We start from the raw sequence: 24,668 nt of genomic DNA on the forward strand, positions 1-24,668 counted from the left end.
TCGAACTCCTGACCTCAGGCAATCCACCCGCCTCAGCCTCCCAAAGTGCTGGGATTACAGGCGTGAGCAACCATGCCCGGCTCGGCCTGTTCTTTTCTTTTTTTATTGTGAGTGGGTCTTATGGTGCAGCCTGTAGTCCCACATGAACACCTGTGCCCCCAGCCCCCCTGCACAACTCTCAAAGTGACCCAGGTGGATGGGCAAATTCAGGGTCCCCCTACTTCAAGGGGAAGCAGAGACTGAGGATGGACTCAAGAGAGCGGCCGCGGAGGTGCTAAGAACCTGCACCTGGAATCGGGAGACATGGGAGGTCCCTGCTGGCTCTAATGCCCCTCCTACCCAGGACCCCTCAGGCAGCACCCTGCAGCAGGAAGAAGGAAAGCTAGACCCTGGGGAGGAGTAACAGGGCAGCTGCTAATTTCTGGATGGGCAGGTGCAGGCTTAACAGTGTGTGTTGGCAGGTAAGGCTTTATTCACAATCCACGCTCCAGGCCCTCTGCACTGGGACAGGACCACAGGGCTAAGCCCAGGCTGGGGGTTCAGGCAAGAGTCCTGCCCCTAGTCCTGGGCTGGAGGGCAGGCAGGCTGCGGGGAGGTGGGCAGGGCTCCTGGCCCGGCTCACACGTGCTGCTTCCGGTGGCGCAGCACCTCTGTGGGTGTGAACAGGAAGTCCTTCCCGCAGGCCTCGCAATGGTAGTGCCTCTGCAGGACAGACGTCTTCTGGAGGGTTTCGGGGGCAGCTTCCTCAGCCCCTAAGGGAGGAAAAGGAGGCTGTGAGGTGGGTGTTCCAGTGCACAGGTCTACCTGCACCCAAATGCCAGGCACTCGTGGGGCTCAGGTTCTCTCCTGGCCTTTGGAGAACTCAGTTTTGCCTCCTCCAGGAAGCCCTCCCAGATTAATAAAAATACACAGGTCTGTCTTTACTCTGCATCCCTGCCAGTGAGAGAGACAGAGAGAAAGACAAGGAGAGACATGGAGACTGACAGGCAGACAGAGCCAGCCCTGGGGTGGGGGCATGTGGCCCCAGTGCTGTCTCCCCCACTGAACCCCAGTGTGTGGCATCCCTGGGTGACAACAGGGTGGACGTGACCAAGGCAGAGATAGCTGCAGGACAGAGAAAAATAACAAGAGACATAGCCACAGAGAGACAGAAACAGAGAGACAAAGACAGCAACACAGAGACACCACAGGGGACAGGCAGACAGAAAGAGGTGGCACTCCAGGCCCTCCCTGCCTTGGGCTCCTGATCTTCAGGACAAGGCCTGTGTGTGGCACCAGCCAGGGCCAGCGGGTGGAGGTTGTCAGTCCTCAAAGCTCTAGCAAGTGCCCACATGCACAGGAGACCATCATGGGATGGACAGATGGCCAGGCAGAGGTGGCCGGGTCCCCACAGTCCTGTGCTTACCTGGGGGCCCACCCTGTGGGGCCTGGGGGCAGGTGTTCTCATGGGCGATGCGCTCCAGGGGTGTGAGGGGCGCGTGCAGGCCACAGTGGGGGCAGGTCCAGAAGGTTCGGAGACAGTCGCTGTACAGGTCTGTGTCACTCTGCGGCAGGCCAGCTGTCAGGGCTGGGCCCCCACCACCCAAGTGCCTCCCCGGGACCCTTCCCAGAAGCCCTCAGGGCCACGGGCCCCACTTGGGAACCACGTCCCTGGACTAAGGTGAAACGGGGCGGTGGGGTTAGGGGTGGGGTCTTCCTGAAATCCCACCTTCAGGGAAGGAGGGTTCATGCTCACCGTGAGGCAGTTGTAGGTGAGGAAGTCAGTGACTGCGTAGCCCCCCTTGGTGGGGTGGGGGGACAGGGTGGAGCTGCCAAAGAGGCCAGGAAGATGGGGGGTGGCTGGGATGGTCTGAGGTCCCACATACATGTTCTGGGCTTCTAGCCCTGTGAGCCGCCGGAGGCTGTAAGGAATCTAAGGAAGAAGAGACAGGAAATCAAGAGAGAGACACTCAGGGAGATGCCGTCAAAGCACCTGGATCCAGCTGTGCCTGAAGCCCTCCCTCAGGCTTTGCAGTTATGGGAGCCAAGTGCTTAAGCCAATCACAATTTGGCTGCAGACACGCATGACCAGGGGTTTGTCTAGAATATACCTGATAACCCACCCCCATCTAAATTGCCTTCCCCAGGCCCCTCTTCTGCCCCTGTCACTGGTGGGACCCCATTCAGACCTTGAGTCTGACCTTCAAGTCTGGCCGCCTCCCCCCTCCTCCTCCTAGCACGTCAGCCTTGGTCCCCTCTCCATGGCTCACTGGGTTCCTGCCCCTTTGTCCTTAAGCCCCTCTACTCCAGGAAGTCAGCCTGGATTGCACCCTTCTCCCCACCCCACCCACATGAAGTAGAACCAGGAGCAATTTCCACTCCCCACCTAAGAGTTAGGGGCTGGTTTCAAGTCTGCTCAGTTCAGTTCTTCCCATCCAAAAGCAGACACCTAGGGCTTCCCTCTCACACCCTGCCCGTCCTTGACTGTTAGCAAGGGGGGATCAGCCACGCTTGCAGAAGGTGCTTAGTAAACAGGGCAGCAGTGGGTAGCGTGGCCTCTGGAACCAGGCTCCTGGGATCAAATCCTGGTTCCACCCAGACCAGTGGAGTGCCCTTGCATAAGTGACTGAACCTCTGTGGCCTGAAAACCCCCAAATGTGCCCACGTGGAGTGAATGGGAAGCCAGGCCTTCCCGAGGCTCGAGCCCAGTGGCGGACGCCCCTTCTGGCCATAGGCAGGCACGGGCACCCTGGTGGAGGGTACCTTGGATGCTGTGAATTGCAGGAGTTCCTTGCTCAGGGTGGCCACCTCCTTGGGGCTGACTGGCGCATCCTGCTCCTCCTCCAGCCGCCGCTGGGCCTGGTGTGCCAGCTGCCGGTCCAGGGCACTTTCCCAGCGGGCACGGAGCTGCAGGGAAGCTGCCAGGAGCCGGATGGCACTTTCACTGTCTGCCAGCTGCAGCTCCAGCCAGCTGTCGGCCACCAGGCGGGAGCAGTCACCGTTGGTGTCCAAAGACCGGCTAAAAAGCAGGAGTGACTGGAAGAGACAGGGCAGAAGACAGGGAGTAGGTGTGAGGGGCAGGGTGCTGTTGGAGACAGGCCCTGCCCGGCTGGGCTCCTGCCCACCCACCAGCCCTGTCTATGCGAGGCATCCACCTACCCATCTACCCGCTGTACCAGGCACCCCTGCGGGTGCTGGGGATACGGCATGAACAAGGCAGCCGCTGAGTCAGGGAAGGGGGCTGGGGTGGCAGGGCAACAGATGGGAGCGTGCTGGGAGAGAGACAGCTGCATTCTCAGGCAGGGTGGCAGAGGGACAGCAGGCACTCAGACACACATGACGTGCAGGGAGAGCCCAGACCCTGAGCACATGCTCCTCTGTGAGGACGGAAGTCAGTGCTGTAATTACCGGTGCTGTGGCTCAAAAGATGTTGGGGAAAATTCTCAGGGCTGGGGCCAGGGCAGAGGAAAGGGCAGGACTGGCCATGCGTGGATGGTTTGGGGGCTGGGGATGGTACAGGAGGGCTCCATATAATGTTCTGCCTGCTTATGTGAATGTGAAGTTTCTCCATCTTCCTTCCTTCCTTGCTTCCTTTATTTATTTGAGGTGAGTCTCACTCTGTTGCCCAGGCTGGAGTGCAGTGGTGCAATCTTGGCTCACTGCAACCTCCACCTCCCGGGTCCAAGCAATTCTCCTGCCTCAGCCTCCCAAGTAGTTGAGATTACAGGCACTCGCCACCACACCCGGCTAATTTTTGTATTTTTAGTAGAGATGAGGTTTCACCACGTTGGCCAGGCTGGTCCCAAACTCCTGACCTCAACTGATCCACACACCTCGGCCTCCCAAAGTGACGGGATTATAGGCATGAGCCACCACGCCGGGCTTATTATTTTTTGAGACAGTGTCTCACTCTGTCACCCAGGCTGGAGTGCAGTGTCAACAATCACAGTTCACTGCAGCCTCGACCTCCCAGGCTCAAGCAATCCTCCTGCCTCAGCCTCCCGAGTAGCTGGGATTACAGGTGCACAACACCACACCCAGCTAACTGTTTAAAATTTTTTGTAGAGATAGAGTCTCCCTATGTTGCCTAGGCTGCCTTTGAACTCCTGGGCTCAAACCATCCTCCCACCTCAGCCTCCCAAGGTGCTGGGATTCCAGGTGTGAGCTGGCCAGATTTTCTCAACAAGCGGTCCAGTGCAGGAAGAGAGCGCCTCAGGTAGCAGGTCTGTTCTGCTTCCTGCGGCCCGGCTGGTCTCTCTGTCCCTGGGCCTGCGTGCTGCCTGCTTTCCCATGCTCATATAAGCACCCGGCATCACCCTTTTGGTTTATCATCTGCCTCCACCATCCTATCTGAGCCCCATGAGGGTGGGGAGTTTGGTTGACATTGACCACAGCTGCACCCCTGGCCCCAGAACACTAACAGTGCCTGGCCCACCAGGCGGGCTCGAGGGAGGTGTGGACACGCACAGAAGTGACTGAGCTGAGCTGGCTTTTGTGGTGTTGGTGGCAATCACAGTGTCAACAAAACCCTGAGGCTCTGGGAGCCCGCAGGTTCCTCTCTTCCCTCCACGTTCCCTGGGACCCAAGCCAGGGAGTGCTGGTAGTGAGCCGGGAGGCAGGAGAGGGCAGTGTGACCCGGGAGCTCTGGCTTGGCCACCTGCTCGCTGTGTGACTTAAGACAGGTGACGTATCCCCGCCCCTGCCTGAGCTTCAGTCCCCTCTATAAAGGGAGACCCACAGGGCTGCATGAGGACTCCAAGGCCAGGCCTAGGATCACGAAGACGCTGGAGGAGCACTAGGGGCAGGGCAGTGGCTGCCATGGGGCCCATGGCTCTGCTGCCAGTGCCCATGCAAGGGCATCCATGATCTGAGTTCAGCCTCAGCCTCTACCTGGGCCACACCCTCCTCTCCCTCCTGGCGGCTGCCGGCCCTCCTGGCTGGGACCCTGTCCCCGCTCTGCTGAGAAGCCCCCAGGACCCTGTCCCCCTCGCCTCTCTGGCCTCATCTCTGCACACTCCCCCCGCTGACTGCACGCCAAGCACATGTCTGCCTCGGAGCCTCTGTGCAGGCCACCCCACTGCCTGGAACACTCTGCCCCGAGATGCACATGCTCTCCTCTTTGGGTCTCTGCCTGGGGACACCAGGTGGCCTTATCTTGTACCACACCCTGTGTCCACCCTCACCCCCACCCTACTCTCTATTGCCCAGCACCACCCTCCCACACGTCGCTCAGGGCGTCACTGTGCTACTGCTGTCACTGTCCCCTGCCACTGGAGCCCGGGAGGGCAGGGGCTGGGCTTCATGCCTGGTTCCCTGCTGCGCCCTTGGCACCTGGCACAGCGCCTAGCACCCAGCAGGCACTCAGCAGGTTAACTGTTGAGCAAGTCCATGAATGAGAGAAAAAGCAGCCACGGCAACGGCCCAAGGCTGACGCCTGCGGCCAGCCCAGGTGCCAAGAGGCCCCTCCAAGCCCACGCGGTGCCCCCACCCACCACCCTGGGCAACGCAGCTCTCATATCTGGGCATGGGGGCAGAGTGGGGCAAAGGCCCACCTGGAGGGCAGGGATGCGGACGCAGTTCACCAGGTACGGCTTGTTGGTCTCCAGCAGGGACACGAAGCTGAGGAGCTGGTGTTTGCTGCTCATCTTGTCCTTGTCATCTGAAAGGTTGAGGAGGACCACTCAGGCCCACCCTGGCTCACCCAGGCCCATCAGAAGCCCGCCTGTCCCACCCGGTCAATGTACACATCGGTAGAAAGAATATGCTTACGGCATGGCTTTGGTGGCCTGGCTCAGACAAGAAGGTCAGCCAGATCTGAATGTGACTCCCAGCACGCAGCCATGCCTGCAGCGAGACACCCTTCCATGCACACGGGTGCCAGGGGGGCCTCCCTCTGCAGGACCCAGCTGGGAGCTCACAGAGTCCATAGGACAGGCCCCCTGACCGGTGCTCACGCTGGGCACAGCCACACTGGCTCAGGTTGACTATCACCACCATGGGGAGGGTGAGGCCCAGCAAGGGTGAGTCACCCCAGGCTACCCAGGGAGGCCTGGCCCTGGAACTTCGCCTCCTGTGGGCCCCTGTCAATATCAGCCTGGGCCGGTGTGGGAGCCGCGGCCAGAGGGGCCCAGGAGTTCACGGTATCCCTGCTCCTCACATCCCAGATGGGGGTTCCTTCCGCCTGGGCTCACTGTACCTCGGCTTCCATCGCAGCTGCTGGCCTCCAGCTCCTGTGCGTGCAGCACCTGGGGGCTGCCAGCGAAGACGCAGGTGGGGTGCAGCACAGCGCCCTGCTTGGCCTGTGTGTGGAAAATCTGCAGAGGATGGAGACAAAGCACAGGCCATCCTATCTGCTGTCTCCTCTGCCCAGGATGCCTCTCCTCCACCCTCTGGCCCAGGTCCCCTCCTCCAGGAAGCCCTCCCTGACTCCTCCAAATCTGGGGCAGATGCCCCCTGTGGGCTCCTGTAGTGCTCTTGACTCCCCAAGCCTTGCCCACTCTGGGTTGTCTGGGGACGGGTCTGTCCTCCCACTGGGTTGTGAGCCCCATGGGGACAGAACCAGGGTTGTTTCAGTCACCACTGCATCCCCGGCACAGGACAGGCACTCAGGGTTTGTGTGTTGGAGGACAAAACATAGGACGGGGCAGAACAGGCCCGACCTGGTCTGAGTCCTTTCGGCTGCTGTTGAAGGCGTCGGGGATGGCCAGCTGCGGGTACAGGCCCCGGCCCAGCACCAGCTTCAGCAGAGCCAGCTGCTCGCGGCTCAGGTCCTGGGCTGAGCTGGCGGCAGCCTGCAGCTGCGCCAGGTCATGCCGAAGCTTGAACTTCACATCCTGGGGGGAGCACGGGGAGGCAGAGTCTTAGGAGACATGAGGGGCTCCTACCATGATCCGCAGACCCCCAGGCTCTGCAGGTATCTAGTACCAAGCACCGTCCATGGAAACCCGGCTCCTGAAATGAGGACAGGGCCATGTCCCCTGGGACCCCCCCCAGGAAAGGCCAAGGCCCACCTTGGTAAACCCCACCCACCTACCCCCACACCCCACAGCGCCCACCTGGATGTCCACGCCATCACTGGACCCTGGGAGGGCTGGGCAAGCCCGGTCCTCATCGCTGGAAACGCCATCCTGCTCCTCCTGCAGCCGCAGCACCTTGCGCCTGCGCCCCGCGCCCTCCTCGTGCTGGCGTTTCAGCTGGTGCAGGGCCCGGCGCTCCCGGCGCTGCTGTAGCCGACTGTAGCTGTCCCCCACCTGCGCAGCCTGGGCTCCAGCCAGCAGCCCGTGGTCCTCCAACAGCTCCTAGGGGCAGGTGGGTAGGGGTGAGGGCCTCAGGGCAGGCTCAATGGGCTCTGGACTCATATGGAAATGGGGACCCTCCCAGTGGCAGGGCTGCTAGTGCCCAAAGGGGGCTGAATAAGAGCAGCCCCTCGCATGGCGCTGGGCATGGATCGCTGCTCCAGAGGGAGAGCTGTCCTCACTGTTGGCGGAGGGAACGCCGGGGCCAGGGGCAGGAGGAGGCAGGCGGGGGCGTCCAGTGCCTTTTCCACAGCTGGCTCCAGGCTCTGCTGACTGCCCCACCTGCCCCTCGGATCTGGGGGGCCCTGCTTTCCCATGCAGCCCTGGTGGGCGTCCTGCACTAGTGCTTCCAAGTGTAGCCCTGGGACATCTGGGCACTTGGTGGGAATGCCAAGTCTTGGGCCTCATCCCAGAATGACCAAGTGGAGAGTGGAGGGGGCTCAGCGGGGTTGGGCATCTGTACCCAACAGACCCTCCAGCTGCCTGTGATCCATAAAATCTGAGACCCCTGCCCTCCCCATGCCCACATCTTGTCAACATTCCTCAAGTGACCCGATTTGGTTGGACCCTCTGTTTCCTGCTGAGCCCTGACCGATGGAGGACATGGGAGATTGTGCATGCATGTGTGTGTGTGTATGTGTGCATGTGTGTGGGTGTTTGCATGTGTGTGTGTATGCATGTGTGTGCGTGTCTGCACATGTGTGTGCAAAGGGCTCACACTTTCCATTAGATTCTCAAAGCATCTGGGGACCAATGAAGCCTGAACACTGCTCTAGCAGCCAGAGAGGACTCAGGACCCAGGCTCAGAGCAATCAGGGCATCTGTGGTCCCCGACACCGGGACCCCAGAAATGGTACAAGAGGTGTTGGCTGGGTGACTGCCCACTCTGGGCCTCAGCTTGCCCATCTCCAACCAAAGAGAATGGGTTACACCAGGAACCCTTTTATTCTATCCTCAATCCATGGATACAACCACAGAAAAGGACCTAACAGCAGGTCTTTCTGCACTCAGATGGAGAACAGCCACAGAGCATCCATGAAACAAGCTGCAGAACTATGTGGGCACAAGAGAAACCCAAATCTTTTTTTTTTTTTTTTTTGAGACGGAGTTTCGCTCTTGTTGCCCAGGCTGGAGTACAATGGCTCAATCTGGGCTCACCACAACCTCCGCCTCCTGGGTTCAAGCGACTCTCCTGCCTCAGCCTCCCAAGTAGCTGGGATTACAGGCACGTGCCACCATGCCTGGCTAATTTTTGTATTTTTAGTAGAGACGGGGTTTTACCACGTTGTCCAGGATGGTCACGATCTCCTGACCTCATGATCCACCCACCTCGCCCTCCCGAAGTGCTAGGATTACAGGCGTGAGCCACCACGCCCAGCTGGCAAGTGCTATTTTTATCCTCTCTTTTTTTCGAGGGGAAGCTGAGGCCCAGAGACAAGCAGTAACACGCCCGGGGCCACGCTGTCAGAAATGGCAGAGCCAGGATTCGTGGCTGGGGTGTCTGGTTCCAGATGTGCCGGCCCCAACCACAACTGTAGGCTGCCTCCAACACCACGCCCATGCAGCCAGCTCAGCATCCCGTCTGGAGGGCGAGCTCTTCCCAAGGATGCTGCATGTCCACTGACTCTGTCCACCCCTCCAGGAAGCCCTCCTGGATTTCCACTCCCTTTGCTCTGCCCAGCTGTCCCAATGCCTGGTCACCGGGTGGTGGGGGAGGTGGGTGCAGGGTGGGATTCTGGTCTGACCACTGTCCGGGAGGGGAAGCAGTGTTCTGGAGTGTGCTTGCACGCGTCTGCCTGGGTGGGGCCGGCCTCACCTCTCCTCCCGAGCCTCACCTTGAACTGGCGCCGAAGGTTGGCCATCTCGTACAGCCGATGCTCCTCTATGCCCCGGCGGCGGCACCACTTGCGAGAGTTTCTGCTCCGTTCAGATTTCACCTGGGTGGAGGAGCAGACGCCAGGGTGTCAGGGCCCGGCCAGTGCGGGGAGGGAGGGGCTGACCCAGCACCCAGAGCCCCAACACAGGCATCCCTCAGGGACACCTGCTCTCTTGCTTCCAGGTCTCAGCCCCAGTGCCCCCTCCTATGGGAAGCCCTCCCAGACTACCCACAAACTGGGTTAGATGCCCCGCTGGGCTCTCCCAGCCCCTTGGACCCCCCATTCCAGCCCTCTCTGGGTTGTCACTGTCACATCAGTGGTCTGTCTCCCTGCACTGGGGTGTGAGCCCCGGGAGGGCAGGGCCAGGGTAGTTTTGGCACTGATGGGTCCCCAGCACTACACTACAGGGCCAGGGTTAGGGCGAGGACTTAAGGGACATATACTGGATGTCCAGATGCCCCCCAAGGAGTCTGGACTTTCTCCAGATGGCACAGGTTTTCATCAGTGCTTCAGAAATCCCAGGCTCCTCTCAGCCCCGGGCCTGGGCACGTGCTGTCCTGAGCTGAAAGCATGGATGTTGGAGACATGGCCCTCCCCAGGCAGGCCCAGTCTGGGGAGGGCTCAGTGGTCCTCCGAGGGTGGGGCACGAGGAGGAGCCACAGGCTTTGACCCTGAGCAGGGTGACAGACAGAGGGGCCCCACCACCAGCCTCACCTGTACCCAGGCGTTGAAGATGTTGAAGAGCGTGAAGGGGTCACCCTGGTCGCTCTCCAGCGGCCGCCGTGCTGCTGCGCACTCTGGGCTGCTCTGGGCGCTGCGGGTGAAGGGCGACTGCACGCTGAGCGCGGCCGCGATGGTGAGCACAGGCTCCACCAGGCTGAACATGGAGCCCAGGATCAGCATCTTCCCTGGAGCGGCGGACACGGGGCTGAGGCTCCTGGGTGCCAGGACAGGCGCAGCCCTCGCCCCTCCGGGCCCCGGCCCGCCCTTCTGCCTGCCCTCCTGCTCCCACCCCCTCCATCTTGCCCACTAAGGGCCTTGTGACCCAGATGGACAGATTCAAACCCACGTGCTGTGCTTTCTGCTCACGTGGCCATGAGCAAGGGCCTCAGTTTCCCCATCTGTAGACTGGAGGTGGCCGGTGCCTGCCTCCTTGGACACACAGGAGACACTGTCTAAGCGCTGGCTACTCCTGTCACCAAGTTCCCCACTTTGCTATTTACAACCCGCTCCCCCAGCGCTCTGATGCTTCCCTGGCTTGGTCTTTGCTCTAGGAGCTCATTTTGACGTATCGTGGTGGACAACTCTCCTCCGCGCTAGAGTGTCACCTGTAAGTGAGTCCCTCTCGCTCTGCCCTGGCACAGGCAGGCACTGACTCCTGTGCCTATCACAGGATGACTCTTCTCCTGCCGCCTTTGTTTAAGTCAAGGTGCAAGTGGAAGAGGAAGAGGGGACAGAAGGCAAAGACATGGAGAAAGATGGGGCAGGGGCTGGGAGAGGCAGGGAAAGGGGAGGAGGGGCAGAGGGGAGGCCACAGAGAGGAAAAATGGCAGGAACCGTCTCCCAGGGTGGCCGAGTCTCACCTGGAGACAGCTGAACCCTGTCTCCAGCTGTGAGCGCTCCACAGCAGGCATCTAGACATCCCCCGGTTCTGGGCACCCAAGCTGATGCTGGACTTCCGGGGACTCCCTTGCCCACCTGTCCTGTAACTAGTGGTCTGTGTCATGTGTCTGACCCGCCCCCACTGTTGACCTTCGCTGACTTTCCACGGTGCCTGTCACAAAACTGGACTCAAGTAGATCACCTGAGGTCAGGAGTTTGAGATCAGCCTGGCCACCACGGTGAAACCCCATCTGTACTAAAAATATAAAAGTTAGCCCGGCATGGTGGTGGATGCCTGTAATCCCAGCTACTCGGGAGGCTGAGGCAGGAGAATCGCTTGAACCCGGGAGGCGGAGGATACAGTGAGCAGAGATAGCACCACTGCACTCCAGCCTGGGTAACAAGAGTGAAACTCCATCTCAAAAACAAAGAAAAAAAACAAGGCCAGGCATGGTGGCCCTCGCCTGTAATCCCAGTACTTTGGGAGGCCGAGACGGGTGGATCGCCTGAGGTCAGGAGGTCGAGACCAGCCTGGCAAACCTGGTGAAACTCCGTCTCTACTAAAAATACAAAATTAGCTGGGTGCGGTGGCAGGCGCCTGTAATCCCAGCTACTTGGGAGGCTGAGGCAAGAGATCACTTTAACCCTGGAGGCGGAGGCTGCAATGAGCTGAGATCGTGCCATTACACTCTAGTCTGAGTGACAGAACAAGACTCCGTCTCAAAAACCAAACAAACAAAAAAAGCTGGCCTCATAAAACAAAGGTGGTAGTAAAGCAGGGCTTGGGGCTGTACTGTGCAGGCCCCTGTCCTATTCCAGGACACCCCAGCTCTGTCACCAGGGACAAGTGGCCCCACCTAGCCGTGCCGCTGCTTCCCCATCTGTAAACAGGGGAACAACAGCATTGGCCTCTCCTCAGGCTGCCAAGAGGGTGCCTTGTGTTTCACCCTGTGAAGCGTTCAGAACTCCACCTGGCACAGAGGACGCCCAGCACAGGGCATCCGTGCCTCTCGGTTCTCACTGTGACCCTGAGCAGCGGTTCTCTGAGCCTCGTTTTCCCCACAGGGAAAGTGGGGGCACCTGCCCCCAGCCCTCAGGGAGATAATGTGTGTGAGGCATTTAGCATCACCTCCAATCAAAGCCAGGCTTCCCCATGCCCTCAGGAGCCTCCTGGGCCCAGCCTCAGTTTCCCCATCTACACACTGGGGGCGATCAGAGGCCCTGTCCTCAGCAGGTAAGGATGAAATAATGGAAAGCCCACAGAGCCTTTCGCCGGCACACAGCAAGCGCTCACAGAACATTCTTCTGCTTCTCAGTTCAGATTCTCCCTGCTCTAGCCCTGTTTCCTTCCAAAACAAAAATCAGGCCGGGCGCAGTGGCTCACGCCTGTAATCCCAGCACTTAGGGAGGCCGAGGCTGGCGGATCACTTGAGGTCAGGAGTTCGAGACTACCCTGGCCAATGTGGTGAAACCCTGTCTCTACTAAAAAAATACAAAAATTAACTGGGTGTGGTGGCACATGCCTGTAATCCCAGCTACTCAGGAGGCTGAGGTGGGAGGATCACTTGAACCCAGGAGGTGGAGGCTGTAGTGAGCCAAGATTATGCCACTGCACTCCAGCCTGGAGGACAGAGTGAAACTCCATCTCAAAATAAATAAATAAATAAAACAAAAATGAACCATCTTCTTAGCCTGGGCAGCCCTGAGTCCAGCGGATCCAGCCTCCTGCCCACACTGAAGCCCTGCTGTGTTGCAAGGATGGGGGGCTTTAACGGTGTTAACACACACACAGGTAGTCCTACCATGGTGGGCCGCAGGCTGCTGGAAATAGAAAGTCTTGAGTCAGGAGAATTGGGCAAGATGAACAAGCCTCAGTCAGCGAGCTCCCCGGGAGGGGCGAGCATGACTCAGGAATGAGGGAGAGGAAGAGTTTTGACATCCTTGAGCCCGCAAGAGAGGGGCGTGGGGCAGAGCTGGGGACACGCTGTGCAGAGGAGAGAGGTGGGAGGGGTCTGAGCTGTGGAAAAGCCAAGACTTCTTCCTGTGTTTGGGGGATCTTGGGTACCCCACCTGCCTGTGCCTCCCAAGGGAGGCCCTGTCATGACCCCAAGTGCTGGGGAATCCAAGCGAGAGAGCCTGTCTTTCCTGTCACTCACGCGCAACCAGGGCACTTTGCGTCACATTCTCTGAAATAGCCTTGCAAGCCAGACACCACAGGCCACACCCAGCCTCTAGTGGTGGCATCTGCAGCGTCAGGTGAGTGCCTGAGACACTGATGGTGCCCCACAGGTGGGCCACAAGAACGACAGGGTCAGAGGGTCTGCTGGCCCCAAATCCCTCAAGATTAACGCCCTATTCCTGATGACACAGCATGGGGATGAGGAGCACCACATCTGCTTGTGACTGGCTACTGAAGACCTGAGATCAGGAGGGCCGGGAACTGAAAATGGTCTCCATCAACCTCTGTGGACCTGGCCTTTCCAGATCCTCAAAGAACCGCCAGGTCAACTGATCAATTTTCTGGCCACCTTCAGCCATGTAGGACCCAGTTCCACTTAAACACTTCCCATCTAATTCGAAGCTCCTCACCTGACCCAGGGCCAGAGAGACAGCTGTCCCCTCCCCTCCTTCAGGCCTCTGCCCAGATGTCACCGTTCAGTGAGGCCTCCCAGGACAGCCAATTAACACTGCTCTCAGCCCTTACTGTGCCCACCGCGCCCTGCATCCACCTGAGCAGCAATCAGCAGCTGACATTCCATGTTTTCACTCATTTATCTGCCCCTGTCCATCTCCCCTGTTACATGTGAGCTCCGTGAGGGCAGGAGTTTTGTTTTATTCACTGTTGTATCTCTGGCATCTAGAATAGGACTTGGCATAGAGCAGGTGCTCAAAAATTATTTAATGAATGGGCCAGGCACTGTGGCTCACACCTGTAATCCCAGCAGTTTGAAAGGCCGAAGTGGGCAGATCACTTGAAGTCAGGAGCTCAAGACCAGCCTGGCCAACATGGTGAAACCTTGTCACTACTAAAAAAACAAATATTGGCCAGGCGCAGTGGCTCAAGCCTATAATCGCAGCACTTTGGGAGGCAGAGGTGGGCAGATCACTTGAAGCCAGGAGTTCAAGACCAGCCTGGCCAACATGGCGAAACCTTGTCTCTACTAAAAAACAAATATTGGCCGGGCACAGTGGCTCATGCCTGTAATCCCAGCACTCTGGGAGGCAGGCAGAACACTTGAGGTCAGGAGTTTGAGATCAGCCTGACCAACATGGCGAAACTCCTTCTCTACTGAAAAAATACTGGCCGGGCACGGTGGCTCACGTCTGCAATCCCAGCACTTTGGGAGGCTGAGGTGGGTAGATCACTTGAGGTCAGGAGTTGGAGACCAGCCTGGCCAACATGATGAAACCCCGTCTCTACTAAAAATACAAAAATTAGCCAGGCATAGTGGCGTGAGCCTGTAATATTAGCTACTCAGGAAGCTGAGGCAGGAGAATTGCTTGAACCCAGGAGGTGGCAGTGAGCTGAGATCACACCACTGCATTCCAGCCTAGGCAACAGAGCAAAAACTCTGTCTCAAAACAAAACAAAACAAAAATTAGCCAGGTATGATGGCGGGCACCTACAGTCTCAGCTACTCAGGAGGCTGAGGCAGAAGAATTGCTTGAATCCAGGAGGCAGAGGTTGCAATGAGCTGGGATCGCACCACTGCACTTCAGCCTGGGCAACAGAGCGAGACTCCATCTCAAAAAGAAAAAAAACCATATACATATATATATATGTGTGTGTGTGTGTATATATATATGTGTGTGTATATATGTGTGTGTATATATGTGTGTGTGTGTGTATATATATATATATACACATTCAATGCGCCAGGAGCAGTGGCTCAAGACTGTAATCACAGCACTTTGAGAGGCCAAGGTGGGCAGATCACCTGAGGTCGGGAGTTCGAGATCAGCCTGACCAACATAGAGAAACCCCAGCTCTACTAAAAATACAAAATTAGCTGGGCATGGTGGCGCATGCCTGTAATCCCAGCTACTCGGGAGGCTGAGGCAGGAGAATCGCTTGAACTCAAGAGGTGGAGGCTGTGGTGAGCTGAGATGGCACCATTGCACTCCGGCCTGGGCAACAACAGTGAAACTCAGTCTCAAAAAAAAAAAAAAAAAGTATTTAATGAATGAATAATGGGACTGTTGGTTACATCTCCTGCCTTCTCCCTCTCACTCCATTGCAGCCACACGGGGCTCCTCACTGTTCCCGTAGCAGCAGGCATGTGCCCCCACAGGGCCTCTGTACTGGCTGTTTTCACTGCCCGAACGCCCTCATGCTCCATCTGCACTGTCCAATACGGCCGCCTCTGGCCACACATAGCTATGAGCAGTTGAACATGGCTAGTCCAAACCAAGATTTCCAAGACATCGTATGGTAAAAAATAACATAAAATCTTGCAAAAATGTTTATATTATGTTAAAATTATGATGTTTTAGGTATATTAGGTTAAATCAGCTATTTTATCAAAATGAATCTCACCTGTTTGTTTTTGCTTTTTTTTTTTTTTTTTTGAGATGGAGTCTCGCTCTGTTGCCCAGGCTAGAGTACAATGGCATGGTCTCGGCTCACTGCATCACTGCAACCTCTGCCTCCCAGGTTCAAGCGATTCTCCTGCCTCACCCTCCCAAGTGGCTGGGATTACAGGCGCATGCCACCACACCCAGCTAATTTTTGTATTTTTAGTAGAGACAGGGTTTCACCACGTTGGCCAGGCTGGTCTCGAACTGCTGACCTCGTGATCTACCTGCCTCGGCCTCCCAAAGTGCTGGGATTACAGGTGTGGGCCACTGTGCCAGCCATGTTTCTCGACTTCTGCGGGCAAGCATGTTCCAGTATTTGCATGGCTCCTAGCCCTCATCTCCATTTCTCTGCACCAATGTTACCTTCCCCGTGAGGTCTGCCTTATACATGAGGCCTGTACTATAAACTGCAACTCCCCATTGTTTCTTCTCTCCAGAACACTAGGCACCATCTGATCTACTATGCCTTTTCCTTATTGTCCTAATTTATTGCTGGTCTTCTTCACCAAAATGTCAGCTCCCCGAGGCCAGAGATTTGTTCTGTTCTGTCCACTGCTATATGCCCAGCACCTAGAACAGTGCCTGGCCCAGCGAAGAGTGAATAAATGAACTGGACCCAGGGAAGAAAGAGACTTGCCCCCAGGCCACTCAGAGAGTGAGCTGTGCCCATACCCGCTCCTGGTGCCCTGAGTGATCACGAGGGGGGTGGGTACTCACCAATCACAACGTCCACAGGCAGCTGGGCCAGCAGGGACCCAATGGGTGTGAGGGCCTCTGAGCTGTCCAGGGCCCCCTGGTCCCGGAGGTAGAGGATGGCGGTTTCCAGGCTGGCTGGTGGTGGGGGCTCAATAAAGGGGAAGGTTCGGGGGTCCCCCACACTCATGCTCTTCATCTAGAATGAGAAGCAAAACCCCCAATATTGGGGAACACAAGAGCCACCGTGCAGCACAGGGGGGCTCAGAGATCACAAATTCATGACATTTTAAAATTCCTAGTGTTGGCCAGGCGTGGTGGCTCACGCCTGTAATCCCAGCACTTTGAAAGGCCAAGGCAAGCGGATCATTTGAGGTCAGGAGTTCGAGACCATCCTGGCCAACATGATGAAACCCCGTCTCTACTAAAAATACAAAAATTAAGTCCGGGCGCGGTGGCTCACGCCTGTAATCCCAACACTTTGGGAGGCTGAGGCGGGCGGATCACAAGGTCAGGAGATCGAGACCATCCTGGCTAACACAGTGAAACCCTGTCTCTACTAAAAATACAAAAAATTAGCCAGGCGTGGTGGCAGGCGCCTGTAGTCCCAGTTACTCGGGAGGCTGAGGCAGGAGAATGGCATGAACCCCGGGGGGCGGAGCCTGCAGTGAGCCGAGATCGCGCCATTGCACTCCAGCCTGGGCAACAGTGAGACTCTGTCTCAAAAAAAAAACAAAAAACAAAAATTAGTAGTGGCGCATGCCTGTAATCCCAGCTACTCGGGAGGCTGAGGCAGGAGAATCGCTTGAGCCCAGGAGGTGCAGATTGCAGTTAGTCGAGATCGCGCCTCTGCACTGCACTCCAGCCTGGCAATACACCGAGACTCCATCTCAAATTCCCAGTGTCAGCCAGGCACAGTGGCTCATGCCTGTAATCCTAGCACTTTGGGAGGCCGCAGCAGGTGGATCACTTGAGGTCAGGAGTTTGAGACCAGCCTGGCCAACATAGTGAAACCCCATCTCTACTAAAAATACAAAAATTAGCCAGGTGTGGTGGCGAGTGCCTGTAATCTCAACTACATGGGAGGCTGAGGCAGGAGAATTGCTTGAACCTGGAAGGCGGAGGTTGCAGTGAGCCGAGATTGCACCACTGCACCTCCAGCCTGGGCCACAGAGTGAGATTCTATCTCAAAAATAAAATAAAATAAAATTCCCAATGTCAAGATCCACTGTGCAGAGGCAGGCAAGGAGGGCTGCTGTCTCTGTATCTGTCTGCCTAGCACATCTTGCCCCAGACCCTGACCATGGAGGAGAGGCACATGACCTGAGCTGGACCAATCAGAATCCTTCCATGAGACTGGAGCCAGGAAGGGCATTCCCAGCATCCTCTCTGGTTGTGGCCAGGATGGAAGCCTATCTTATTAACCCAGAACTGCTGTGACCTTTGACTTTGTCCATTTTTTGGAAATGGGCCCATCTACAGCAGATGGAGAAATTCTTGGATTGTTCCTAAGTTAGACATGCTGCCTCACAAATGCACAAAATGGTAAGATCCCCCTTTCTGCCTACAATAGTTTCAGTTGTTATTTCTCTCACTTGCAACCAAAAGAATCCCAATTAATGCAGCAGCTCAGGCAGGCAGCAGGTGGGGAGAATTAAGTGACAGCATATGTCTACCCCGGGGCCTGGCATGGCATACGTAAGCAAACAGCACCTCTCTGGTGACTGGAAGAAGGAGAGGCTAGCAAGGCAGCTCATGTGACAGCCAGAGAGTGAGAAGGAAGCTCAGAGAAGTCTGTTCGCCTGGCTTTGATCCGAGGGCACTACAAATTCTGGCATCCACCTGCAAGCAGCTGCTGCGCCTTCCCCCCTGCTGACCAAGCCTTGATGCCGTCTAGGAGTTCACCCAATACTCATTTAAAAACCTTTATAGGCGGGGTGCGGGTGGCTCACGCCTGTAATCCCAACACTTTGGGAGGCCAAGGCAGGCAGATCACTTGAGGTCAGAAGTTCAAGACCAGCCTGGCCAACATGGTGAAACTCCCTACTAAAATTACAAAAATTAGCTGGGCCTGGTGGCACCCATCTGTGGTCCCTGCTACTCGGGAGGCCGAGGCAGGAGAACGACTTGAGCCTGGGAGGCGGAGGTTGCAGTGAGCTAACACCACTGCACTCCAGCCTGGGTGACAGAGTGAGACTCTGTCCCAAAAATAAATAAATAACCTTTACATTAGAAGCTCAATTTAAAGAGGCAGGGGGCAGGGCATGGGTTTTTTAAAATTCTCCAGGTGTTTCCAGTATGCAGCTGGGGCTGAGACACTGCTCTGATCAACTCAGGCAATGCCACAACCCTAGACAATTGCTGGGCCTAGGGTGAACACACATGACCCGGTTCTGCTGACAAGAGAAGATGAGAGACTGGCCAGAGGCTTCTAGAAAATGTTCCTGCGGCCTTAAAACTTAGACCCACAGAGAAGGGCAGTTCCTTGCTTCTGCCTCCAGATGGTAAAGGAGGAGGAGGTGACGCCCACTGTGCCTGGAGCCAGTGGCCACTCACGAAGCAGGCTCTGATGCCTGGTGGCCTCAGATGGAGCCCTGACTCTACTACTTGCCAGATGTGTGACCTGGGGCAATATTTTATCTCTCTCTGCATCCTTCTTCTGGTCCAAAAATTAGGGTAAGACTACCTATCCCATGGACTTTGTTTTTTATGAGACAGGGTCTTGCTCTATCACTTAGGCTGGAGTGTAGTGATGCAATCAAGGCTCACTGCAGTCTCGAACTCCTGGGCTCAAGCAATCCTGCTGCCTCAGCCTCCTGCGTGGGACCACAGGTGTGTGCCACCACACCGGGCTAATTTTTAAATTTTTTGTAGAGTTAGGGCCTCACCGTGTTGCCTAGGCTGGTCTCAACTTCCTGGCCTCAAGCAATCCTCCTGCCTCAGCCTCCCAAAGTGCTGGGATGACAGGCATGAGTCACTCATTGTGCCCGGCAGCACCAGTATTCTTTTTTTTTAAAAGATGAAATCAAACAGAATAGAAAATAGTGTGCACCTCCTGCAGGAAGGCCACTGGTTTGTGCTACACCCGCACGTGAGCCTGTGGCAGACACCATCAGCTGCTCCCAACTTTCCTTTTCCTTTTGTTCCTGAGCACAAGGACTACACTTCCCAGCCTGCTTCACAGTTGGGCGTGGCCACGAGACTGAGGACTGACCAGGAGTGGTGAGTGCAAGGCAAGTGCACCATTTGCAGGCTCGACGCGCAAACCCTCCTGTACTCACTTCCCACGCCCTTGACCCTTTGGCTGGCTGGACACATATGCAGGAAAAGCCCCTGGGGAGATTATAGAGCCACAAGAGTGAAGGACCCTGGGTCCCTGAATAAAGAAAATTGCCTGCCAACCTGTAAACCACCATTCCGCTGTTGGCCATTCGTGACCATGTGTATTTGTCATGGCAGTCTAACTTATGCTAAATTAACAAATGAGAGACAAATCATGACATAAAATGTATTGAGAAACCCTGGTTTTAAAAGCCCTTTCCTGCTAGGTTTCCTGTTACAGCTGAAAGCATTCTGATTGAGTCACTGGTTCTTCCTTTGACACTATGGAAATTTTTTTTTTTTTTTTTTGAGATGGAGTCTTGTTCTATCGCCCAGGCTGGAGTACAGTGGCGTGATCTCGGCTCACCGCAACCTCCACCTCCCGAGTTCAAGCAATTCTCCTGCCTCAGCCTCCCGAGTAGCCGGGATTACAGGTGCACACCACCACACCCGGCTAATTTTTTGTATTTTTAGTAGAGACTGGTTTCACCATGTTGGTCATGCTGGTCTCAAACTCCTGATATCAAGTGATCCACCTGCCTTGGCCTCCCAAAGTGCTGGGATTACAGGTGTGAGCCACCATGCCCAGCTGACCCTGTGGATTTAAGGAACAATTCTCCCCTCAACAAGGGTTTTGACATTTGGACGGGATGGGTTCCCCTCAGTGGCTTGGCTAGCCCTATCCTTCCCGACCCTGACCCTCTGGGGTTGGGTCCTATGTAAATGCTTCCTGGCTGGCCGGGCACAACGGCTCATGCCTGTAATCCCAGTACTTTGGAAGGCCAAGGTGGGAAGATCACTTGAGCTTAGGAGTTTGAGACCAGCCTGGGCAACATAGCAAGACCTGATCTCTACTAAAAATAAAAAAAGTTAGGCCGGGCACAGTGGCTTATGCCTGTAATCCCAGCACTTTGGGAGGCCGAGGCGGGTGGATCACGAGGTCAGGAGATCAAGACCATCCTGGCTAACACAGTGAAACCCCGTCTCTACTAAAAAAAAAAAATACAAAAAATTAGCTGGGCGTGGTGGTGTGCGCCTGTAGTCCCAGCTACTCGGGAGGCTGAGGCAGGAGAATCACTTGAATCTGGGAGGCGGAGGTTTCAGTGAGCCGAGATCGCGCCACTGCATTCCAGCCTGGGCGACAGAGAGAGACTCCGTCTCAAAAATAAATAAATAAATAAAATTTTAAAAGTTAGCCAAGGCCGGGCACGGTGGCTCATGCTTGTAATCCCAGCACTTTGGGAGGCCGAGGCGGGCGGATCACAAGGTCAGGAGATCGAGACCACGGTGAAACCCCGTCTCTACTAAAAATACAAAAAATTAGCCAGGCGCGGTGGCGGGCGCCTGTAGTCCCAGCTACTCAGAGAGGCTGAGGCAGGAGAATGGCGTGAACCTGGGAGGTGGAGCTTGCAGTGAGCCGAGATTGCGCCACTGCACTCCAGCCTGGGTGACAGAGCGAAACTCCATCTCAAAAAAAAAAAAGTTAGCCAAGCGTGGTGGTGTGTGCCTGTGGTCCCAGCTACTTGGGAGGTGGAGGTAGGAGGATCATTTGAGCCTGTAATATGGAGGCTGCAGTGAGCCGTGATCACAGCACCGCACTCTAGCCTGAGTGACAGAGCAAGACCCTATCTCAAAATAAAATAAAATAAAATAAAATATAAAATAAAATAAAATAAAATATAAAATAAAATAAAATAGGCCTCCCAGGTTCCTCCCTGTGCCAGCAGTTAGGATATAGTCCCCTTTCTGCCCGTGCCTCACCTGCAGCACCAACGAGTCCAGGGCCACCCTCCGAATTTCCGGGACGGGGTAGGGGGCGAAGGCATCATAGTCCGATTCGGCATAGAGGCGGAAGCAGACTCCGGGGCCTGTGCGGCCCGCCCGGCCCTTCCGCTGCTCTGCGCTGGCCTGACTGATCCAGAACTCCTGCAGCCGCTGTAGCTTGGCCTGCGGGTCGTAGCTCATCTCCTTCACCTTCCCTGGATGGGAGCAATGAGGAAAGGGAGTCTGTGTGTGGCAGCCACGTGCGGCTGGCCACGCGCCTGGCTCTAGCCACTCGCCAACACCCTCACTTACTCCTTTATTCTGTTAATGCTAACTGAGGGCTTATTCTGGGCCCAACTCTGACATTTTGTTCATTTATTCTTTCATTTCCTCACGCATCTTTTTTTTCTTTTTTGAGACAGGGTCTCACTGTCTCCCAGGCTGGAGTGCAGTGGCTCAGTCACAGCTCACTGCAGTCTCAACCTCCCAGGCTCAAGCGATGCTCCTCTTAGCTCAGCCTCCCGAGTAGCTGGGACTAAAGGTGCACGCCAACACGCCCGGCTAATTTTTTGCAGAGACGGGGTTTCACAGGCTGATCTCAAACTCCTGGGCTCAAGCAATCTGCCTGCCTCAGCCTCCCAAAGTGATGGGGTTACAAGCGTGGGCCACTGCACCCAGCCTTTCACTCACACATCTTTTCATTTATTTTCCCAAGTCTTTGTTTCTTCAGAGGTTCATTTATCCAATAAATACTTATTAAGCACCTACTATATGCCAGGCACTGCACTAGGCACTAGGGGAACAGCAATGAGCTAAACAAAGGCCCTAGTCTCACAGGACTGAACAGAGCACCATATTTCCTCCAGTGTCAGAACAACCTTTTTTAACATTTTCTTTTCTTTTTTTGAGATGGAGTTTCGCTCTTATTGCCCAGGCTGGAGTGCAATGGCATGATCTTGGCTCACTCCGCCTCCTGAGTTCAAGCGATTCTCCTGCCTCAGCCTCCTGAGTAGCTGGGATTATAGGAACCCGCCACCATGCCTGGGTCATTTTTGTATTTTTAGTAGAGACAGGGTTTCACCATGTTGGCCAGGCTGGTCTTGAACTCCTGACTTCAGGTGATCCACCTGCCTCAGCCTCCCAAAGTGCTGGGATTATAGGCGTGAGCCACGGCACCTGGCAGACATTATTTTTTTAACTTCTCATTTTTTTTTTTTTAAACAGGGTCTCGCTCTGTTGCCCTGGCTTGAGTGCAGTGGCACAATCACAGATCACTGCAGCCTCGATTTCCTGGGCTCAGGTGATTCTCCCACTTCAGCGTCCTGAGCAGCTGGGACTACAAGCACGCACTATCATGCCTGGCTAATTTTTGTATTTTTAGTAGGGGCGGAGTTTCACCATGTTGTCCAGGCTGGTCTCAAACTCCTAACTTCAAGTGACCTGCCTGCCTCGGCCTCCCAAAGTGCTGGGATTACAGGTGTGAGCCACCGTGCCCAGCCGGGACAGCCTGTCATTGTCATTTTTCAGATGAGCCAACTGATACATGAAGTGTCAGTCACATGACCCCAGCCACACAGCCAGCACTAAACCTGGCCAGGCAGGCTCCAGTGTCTCCAAATACTATGCTATGCTGACTTCCCTGCCAACGTTCCAGTCAGGAAGACAGAAAGTGAGCAAACAGAGCAGCACATAAAATAGAATGCCGGGCTGGGCGTGGTGGCTCAAGCCTGTAATCCCAGCACTTTGGGAGGCTGAGGCAGGCAGCACTTGAGGTCAGGAGTTCGAGACCAGCCTGGCCAACATGGTGAAACCCCATCTCTACTAAAAATACAAAAATTAGCCGGGTGTGGTGACGCATGTCTGTAATCCCAGCTACTTGGGAGGCTGAAGCAGGAGAATTGCTTGAACCCGGGAGGCGGAGCTTGCACCACTGCACTCCAGTCTGGCAACAGAGCAAGACTCCGTCTCAAAACAACAACAACAACAACAACAACACAGAATGCCGATCCCCCTCATACGAGAAGCAACAGTGGAGACGGAGGGGATATCTCTTAGATAAAGTGGACAGTATGGGTCTGACGGGGGGACATTATGCGGGCCCTGAAATGAGGTGAGGGCCTCACCTGTGTGGATACCTGGAGAAAGACAGCTCTCAGCAGAAATAACAGTAAGTACAAAGGCCCCAGGGCAGAAGCAGGCTTGGAAGGTGTGAGAAAAATTAAGATGTTGCCATTGGTCCATGGCCCCACACATTGTCTTCCAGCATCCCAATTCCGGAAATCCAAAATCTGAAATGCTCAAAAATCTGAAATGTTTTCAGCACTAACGTGACCCTCCAATGAAATGCTCACTGGAGGATTTCAGATTTCTGGATTTGACATACTCAAATAATAAAATAGATGCAAATATTCCAAATTCAAAAAAACCCGAAATTCCAAACACTTCTGGTCGCAAGCATTTTGGATATGGGAAAGTCAACTGCACTTCCCACTCCAAGCTGGTGCGCCCCTGCCACATGCGCACACCTCCGGACCCCATGCTCCTAAGTCCTTGAGGGTGGCGGGCAGGGGCTCATGGTGGTCCTTACCAGAATCTACTACAAAGCGGATCCCGTCAATGGTGACTGAGGTCTCCGCGATGTTGGTGGAGAGGATGCACTTCCGGACTCCAGGGGCTGCCACATCAAATACCTGAGAGGAAGGGAGGGGGTGCTGTCAGAAACTAACTCAGCCCCGACTAACCTATGTGTCCAATTTCTCGCCCACCCCCGTGTCAGCAGCTTCCCTGGAACCCTTTCCTCCTTCAGAGACCTCCCTTTTGGAGACGGCTCACCATCCACCCCATCACCTGGGCCATCCTGGGCCCTCCCCCACCCTCAGATGGACTCTTGCTTTGTCGCCCAGGCTGGAGTGCAGTGGCATGATCTTGGCTGACTGCAACCTCTGCCTCCCGGGTTCAAGCAATTATCTTGCCTCAGCCTCCCGAGCAGCTGGGATTACAGGTGCCCGCCACCATGCCTGGCTAATTTTTGTATTTTAAGTAGAGACGGGGTCTCACCATGTCGGCCAGGCTGGTCTTGAACTCTTGACCTCAGGTGATCCGCCTGCCTTGGCCTCTCAATGTGCTGGGATTACAGGCGTGAGCCACCACACCTGCTCCCCCGACCTGAACATCATGCAATTTTTTTTTTTTTTTTTTTTTTTTTTTTTTTGAGCCAGGGTCCCACTCTGTGGCCTACATTGGAGTACAGTGGCGTGATCACAGCTCACTGCAGCCTTGACCTCCCAAGCTCATGCGATCCTCCTGCATCAGCCTCCCAAGTAGCTGGGATTATAGGCACATGCCACCACGCCCAGCTAGTTTTCTTTTGTTTTATAGAGACAAGGTCTCACTGTGTTGCCTAGGATGGTCTCCAACTCCTGAGCTCGAGTGATCCTCCTGCCTCAGCTTCCTGTGCTGGGATTATAGGCGTGAGCCAATGTACCAGGCCATCTGGAACTTTTCTTGAAATCCTTCCCTCCTTCCACAGCCCAGCCCCTGCCCTGGTCCAGGCCTCTCC

General features: G+C 55.7%; 1 protein-coding gene across 5 annotated transcripts in view; it reads right to left on the reverse strand.

Moving 5' to 3' along the window:
* Positions 1–452: 452 nt before the first annotated feature.
* DHX34 (DExH-box helicase 34) overlaps positions 453–24,668 on the reverse strand; it is a 34,016-nt gene continuing 9,800 nt past the window's right edge. For all 5 annotated transcript variants that reach the window (XM_055240117.2, XM_063615784.1, XM_063615785.1 and 2 more), the window contains 13 exons: positions 23,697–23,799; positions 21,107–21,324; positions 16,049–16,223; positions 9,866–10,059; positions 9,110–9,211; positions 7,035–7,277; positions 6,639–6,812; positions 6,176–6,293; positions 5,532–5,638; positions 2,743–3,015; positions 1,736–1,912; positions 1,406–1,544; positions 453–752 (listed from right to left, as the gene is read on the reverse strand). In XM_055240117.2, the coding sequence (XP_055096092.1) occupies positions 619–752; positions 1,406–1,544; positions 1,736–1,912; positions 2,743–3,015; positions 5,532–5,638; positions 6,176–6,293; positions 6,639–6,812; positions 7,035–7,277; positions 9,110–9,211; positions 9,866–10,059; positions 16,049–16,223; positions 21,107–21,324; positions 23,697–23,799 (2,157 nt within the window). In that variant the 3' untranslated portion in view covers positions 453–618. The remainder of the gene's footprint in view (positions 753–1,405; positions 1,545–1,735; positions 1,913–2,742; positions 3,016–5,531; positions 5,639–6,175; positions 6,294–6,638; positions 6,813–7,034; positions 7,278–9,109; positions 9,212–9,865; positions 10,060–16,048; positions 16,224–21,106; positions 21,325–23,696; positions 23,800–24,668) is intronic.

Source organism: Symphalangus syndactylus, chromosome 13 (genome assembly GCF_028878055.3).
Source record: "Symphalangus syndactylus isolate Jambi chromosome 13, NHGRI_mSymSyn1-v2.1_pri, whole genome shotgun sequence".
Taxonomy (NCBI): domain Eukaryota; kingdom Metazoa; phylum Chordata; class Mammalia; order Primates; family Hylobatidae; genus Symphalangus; species Symphalangus syndactylus.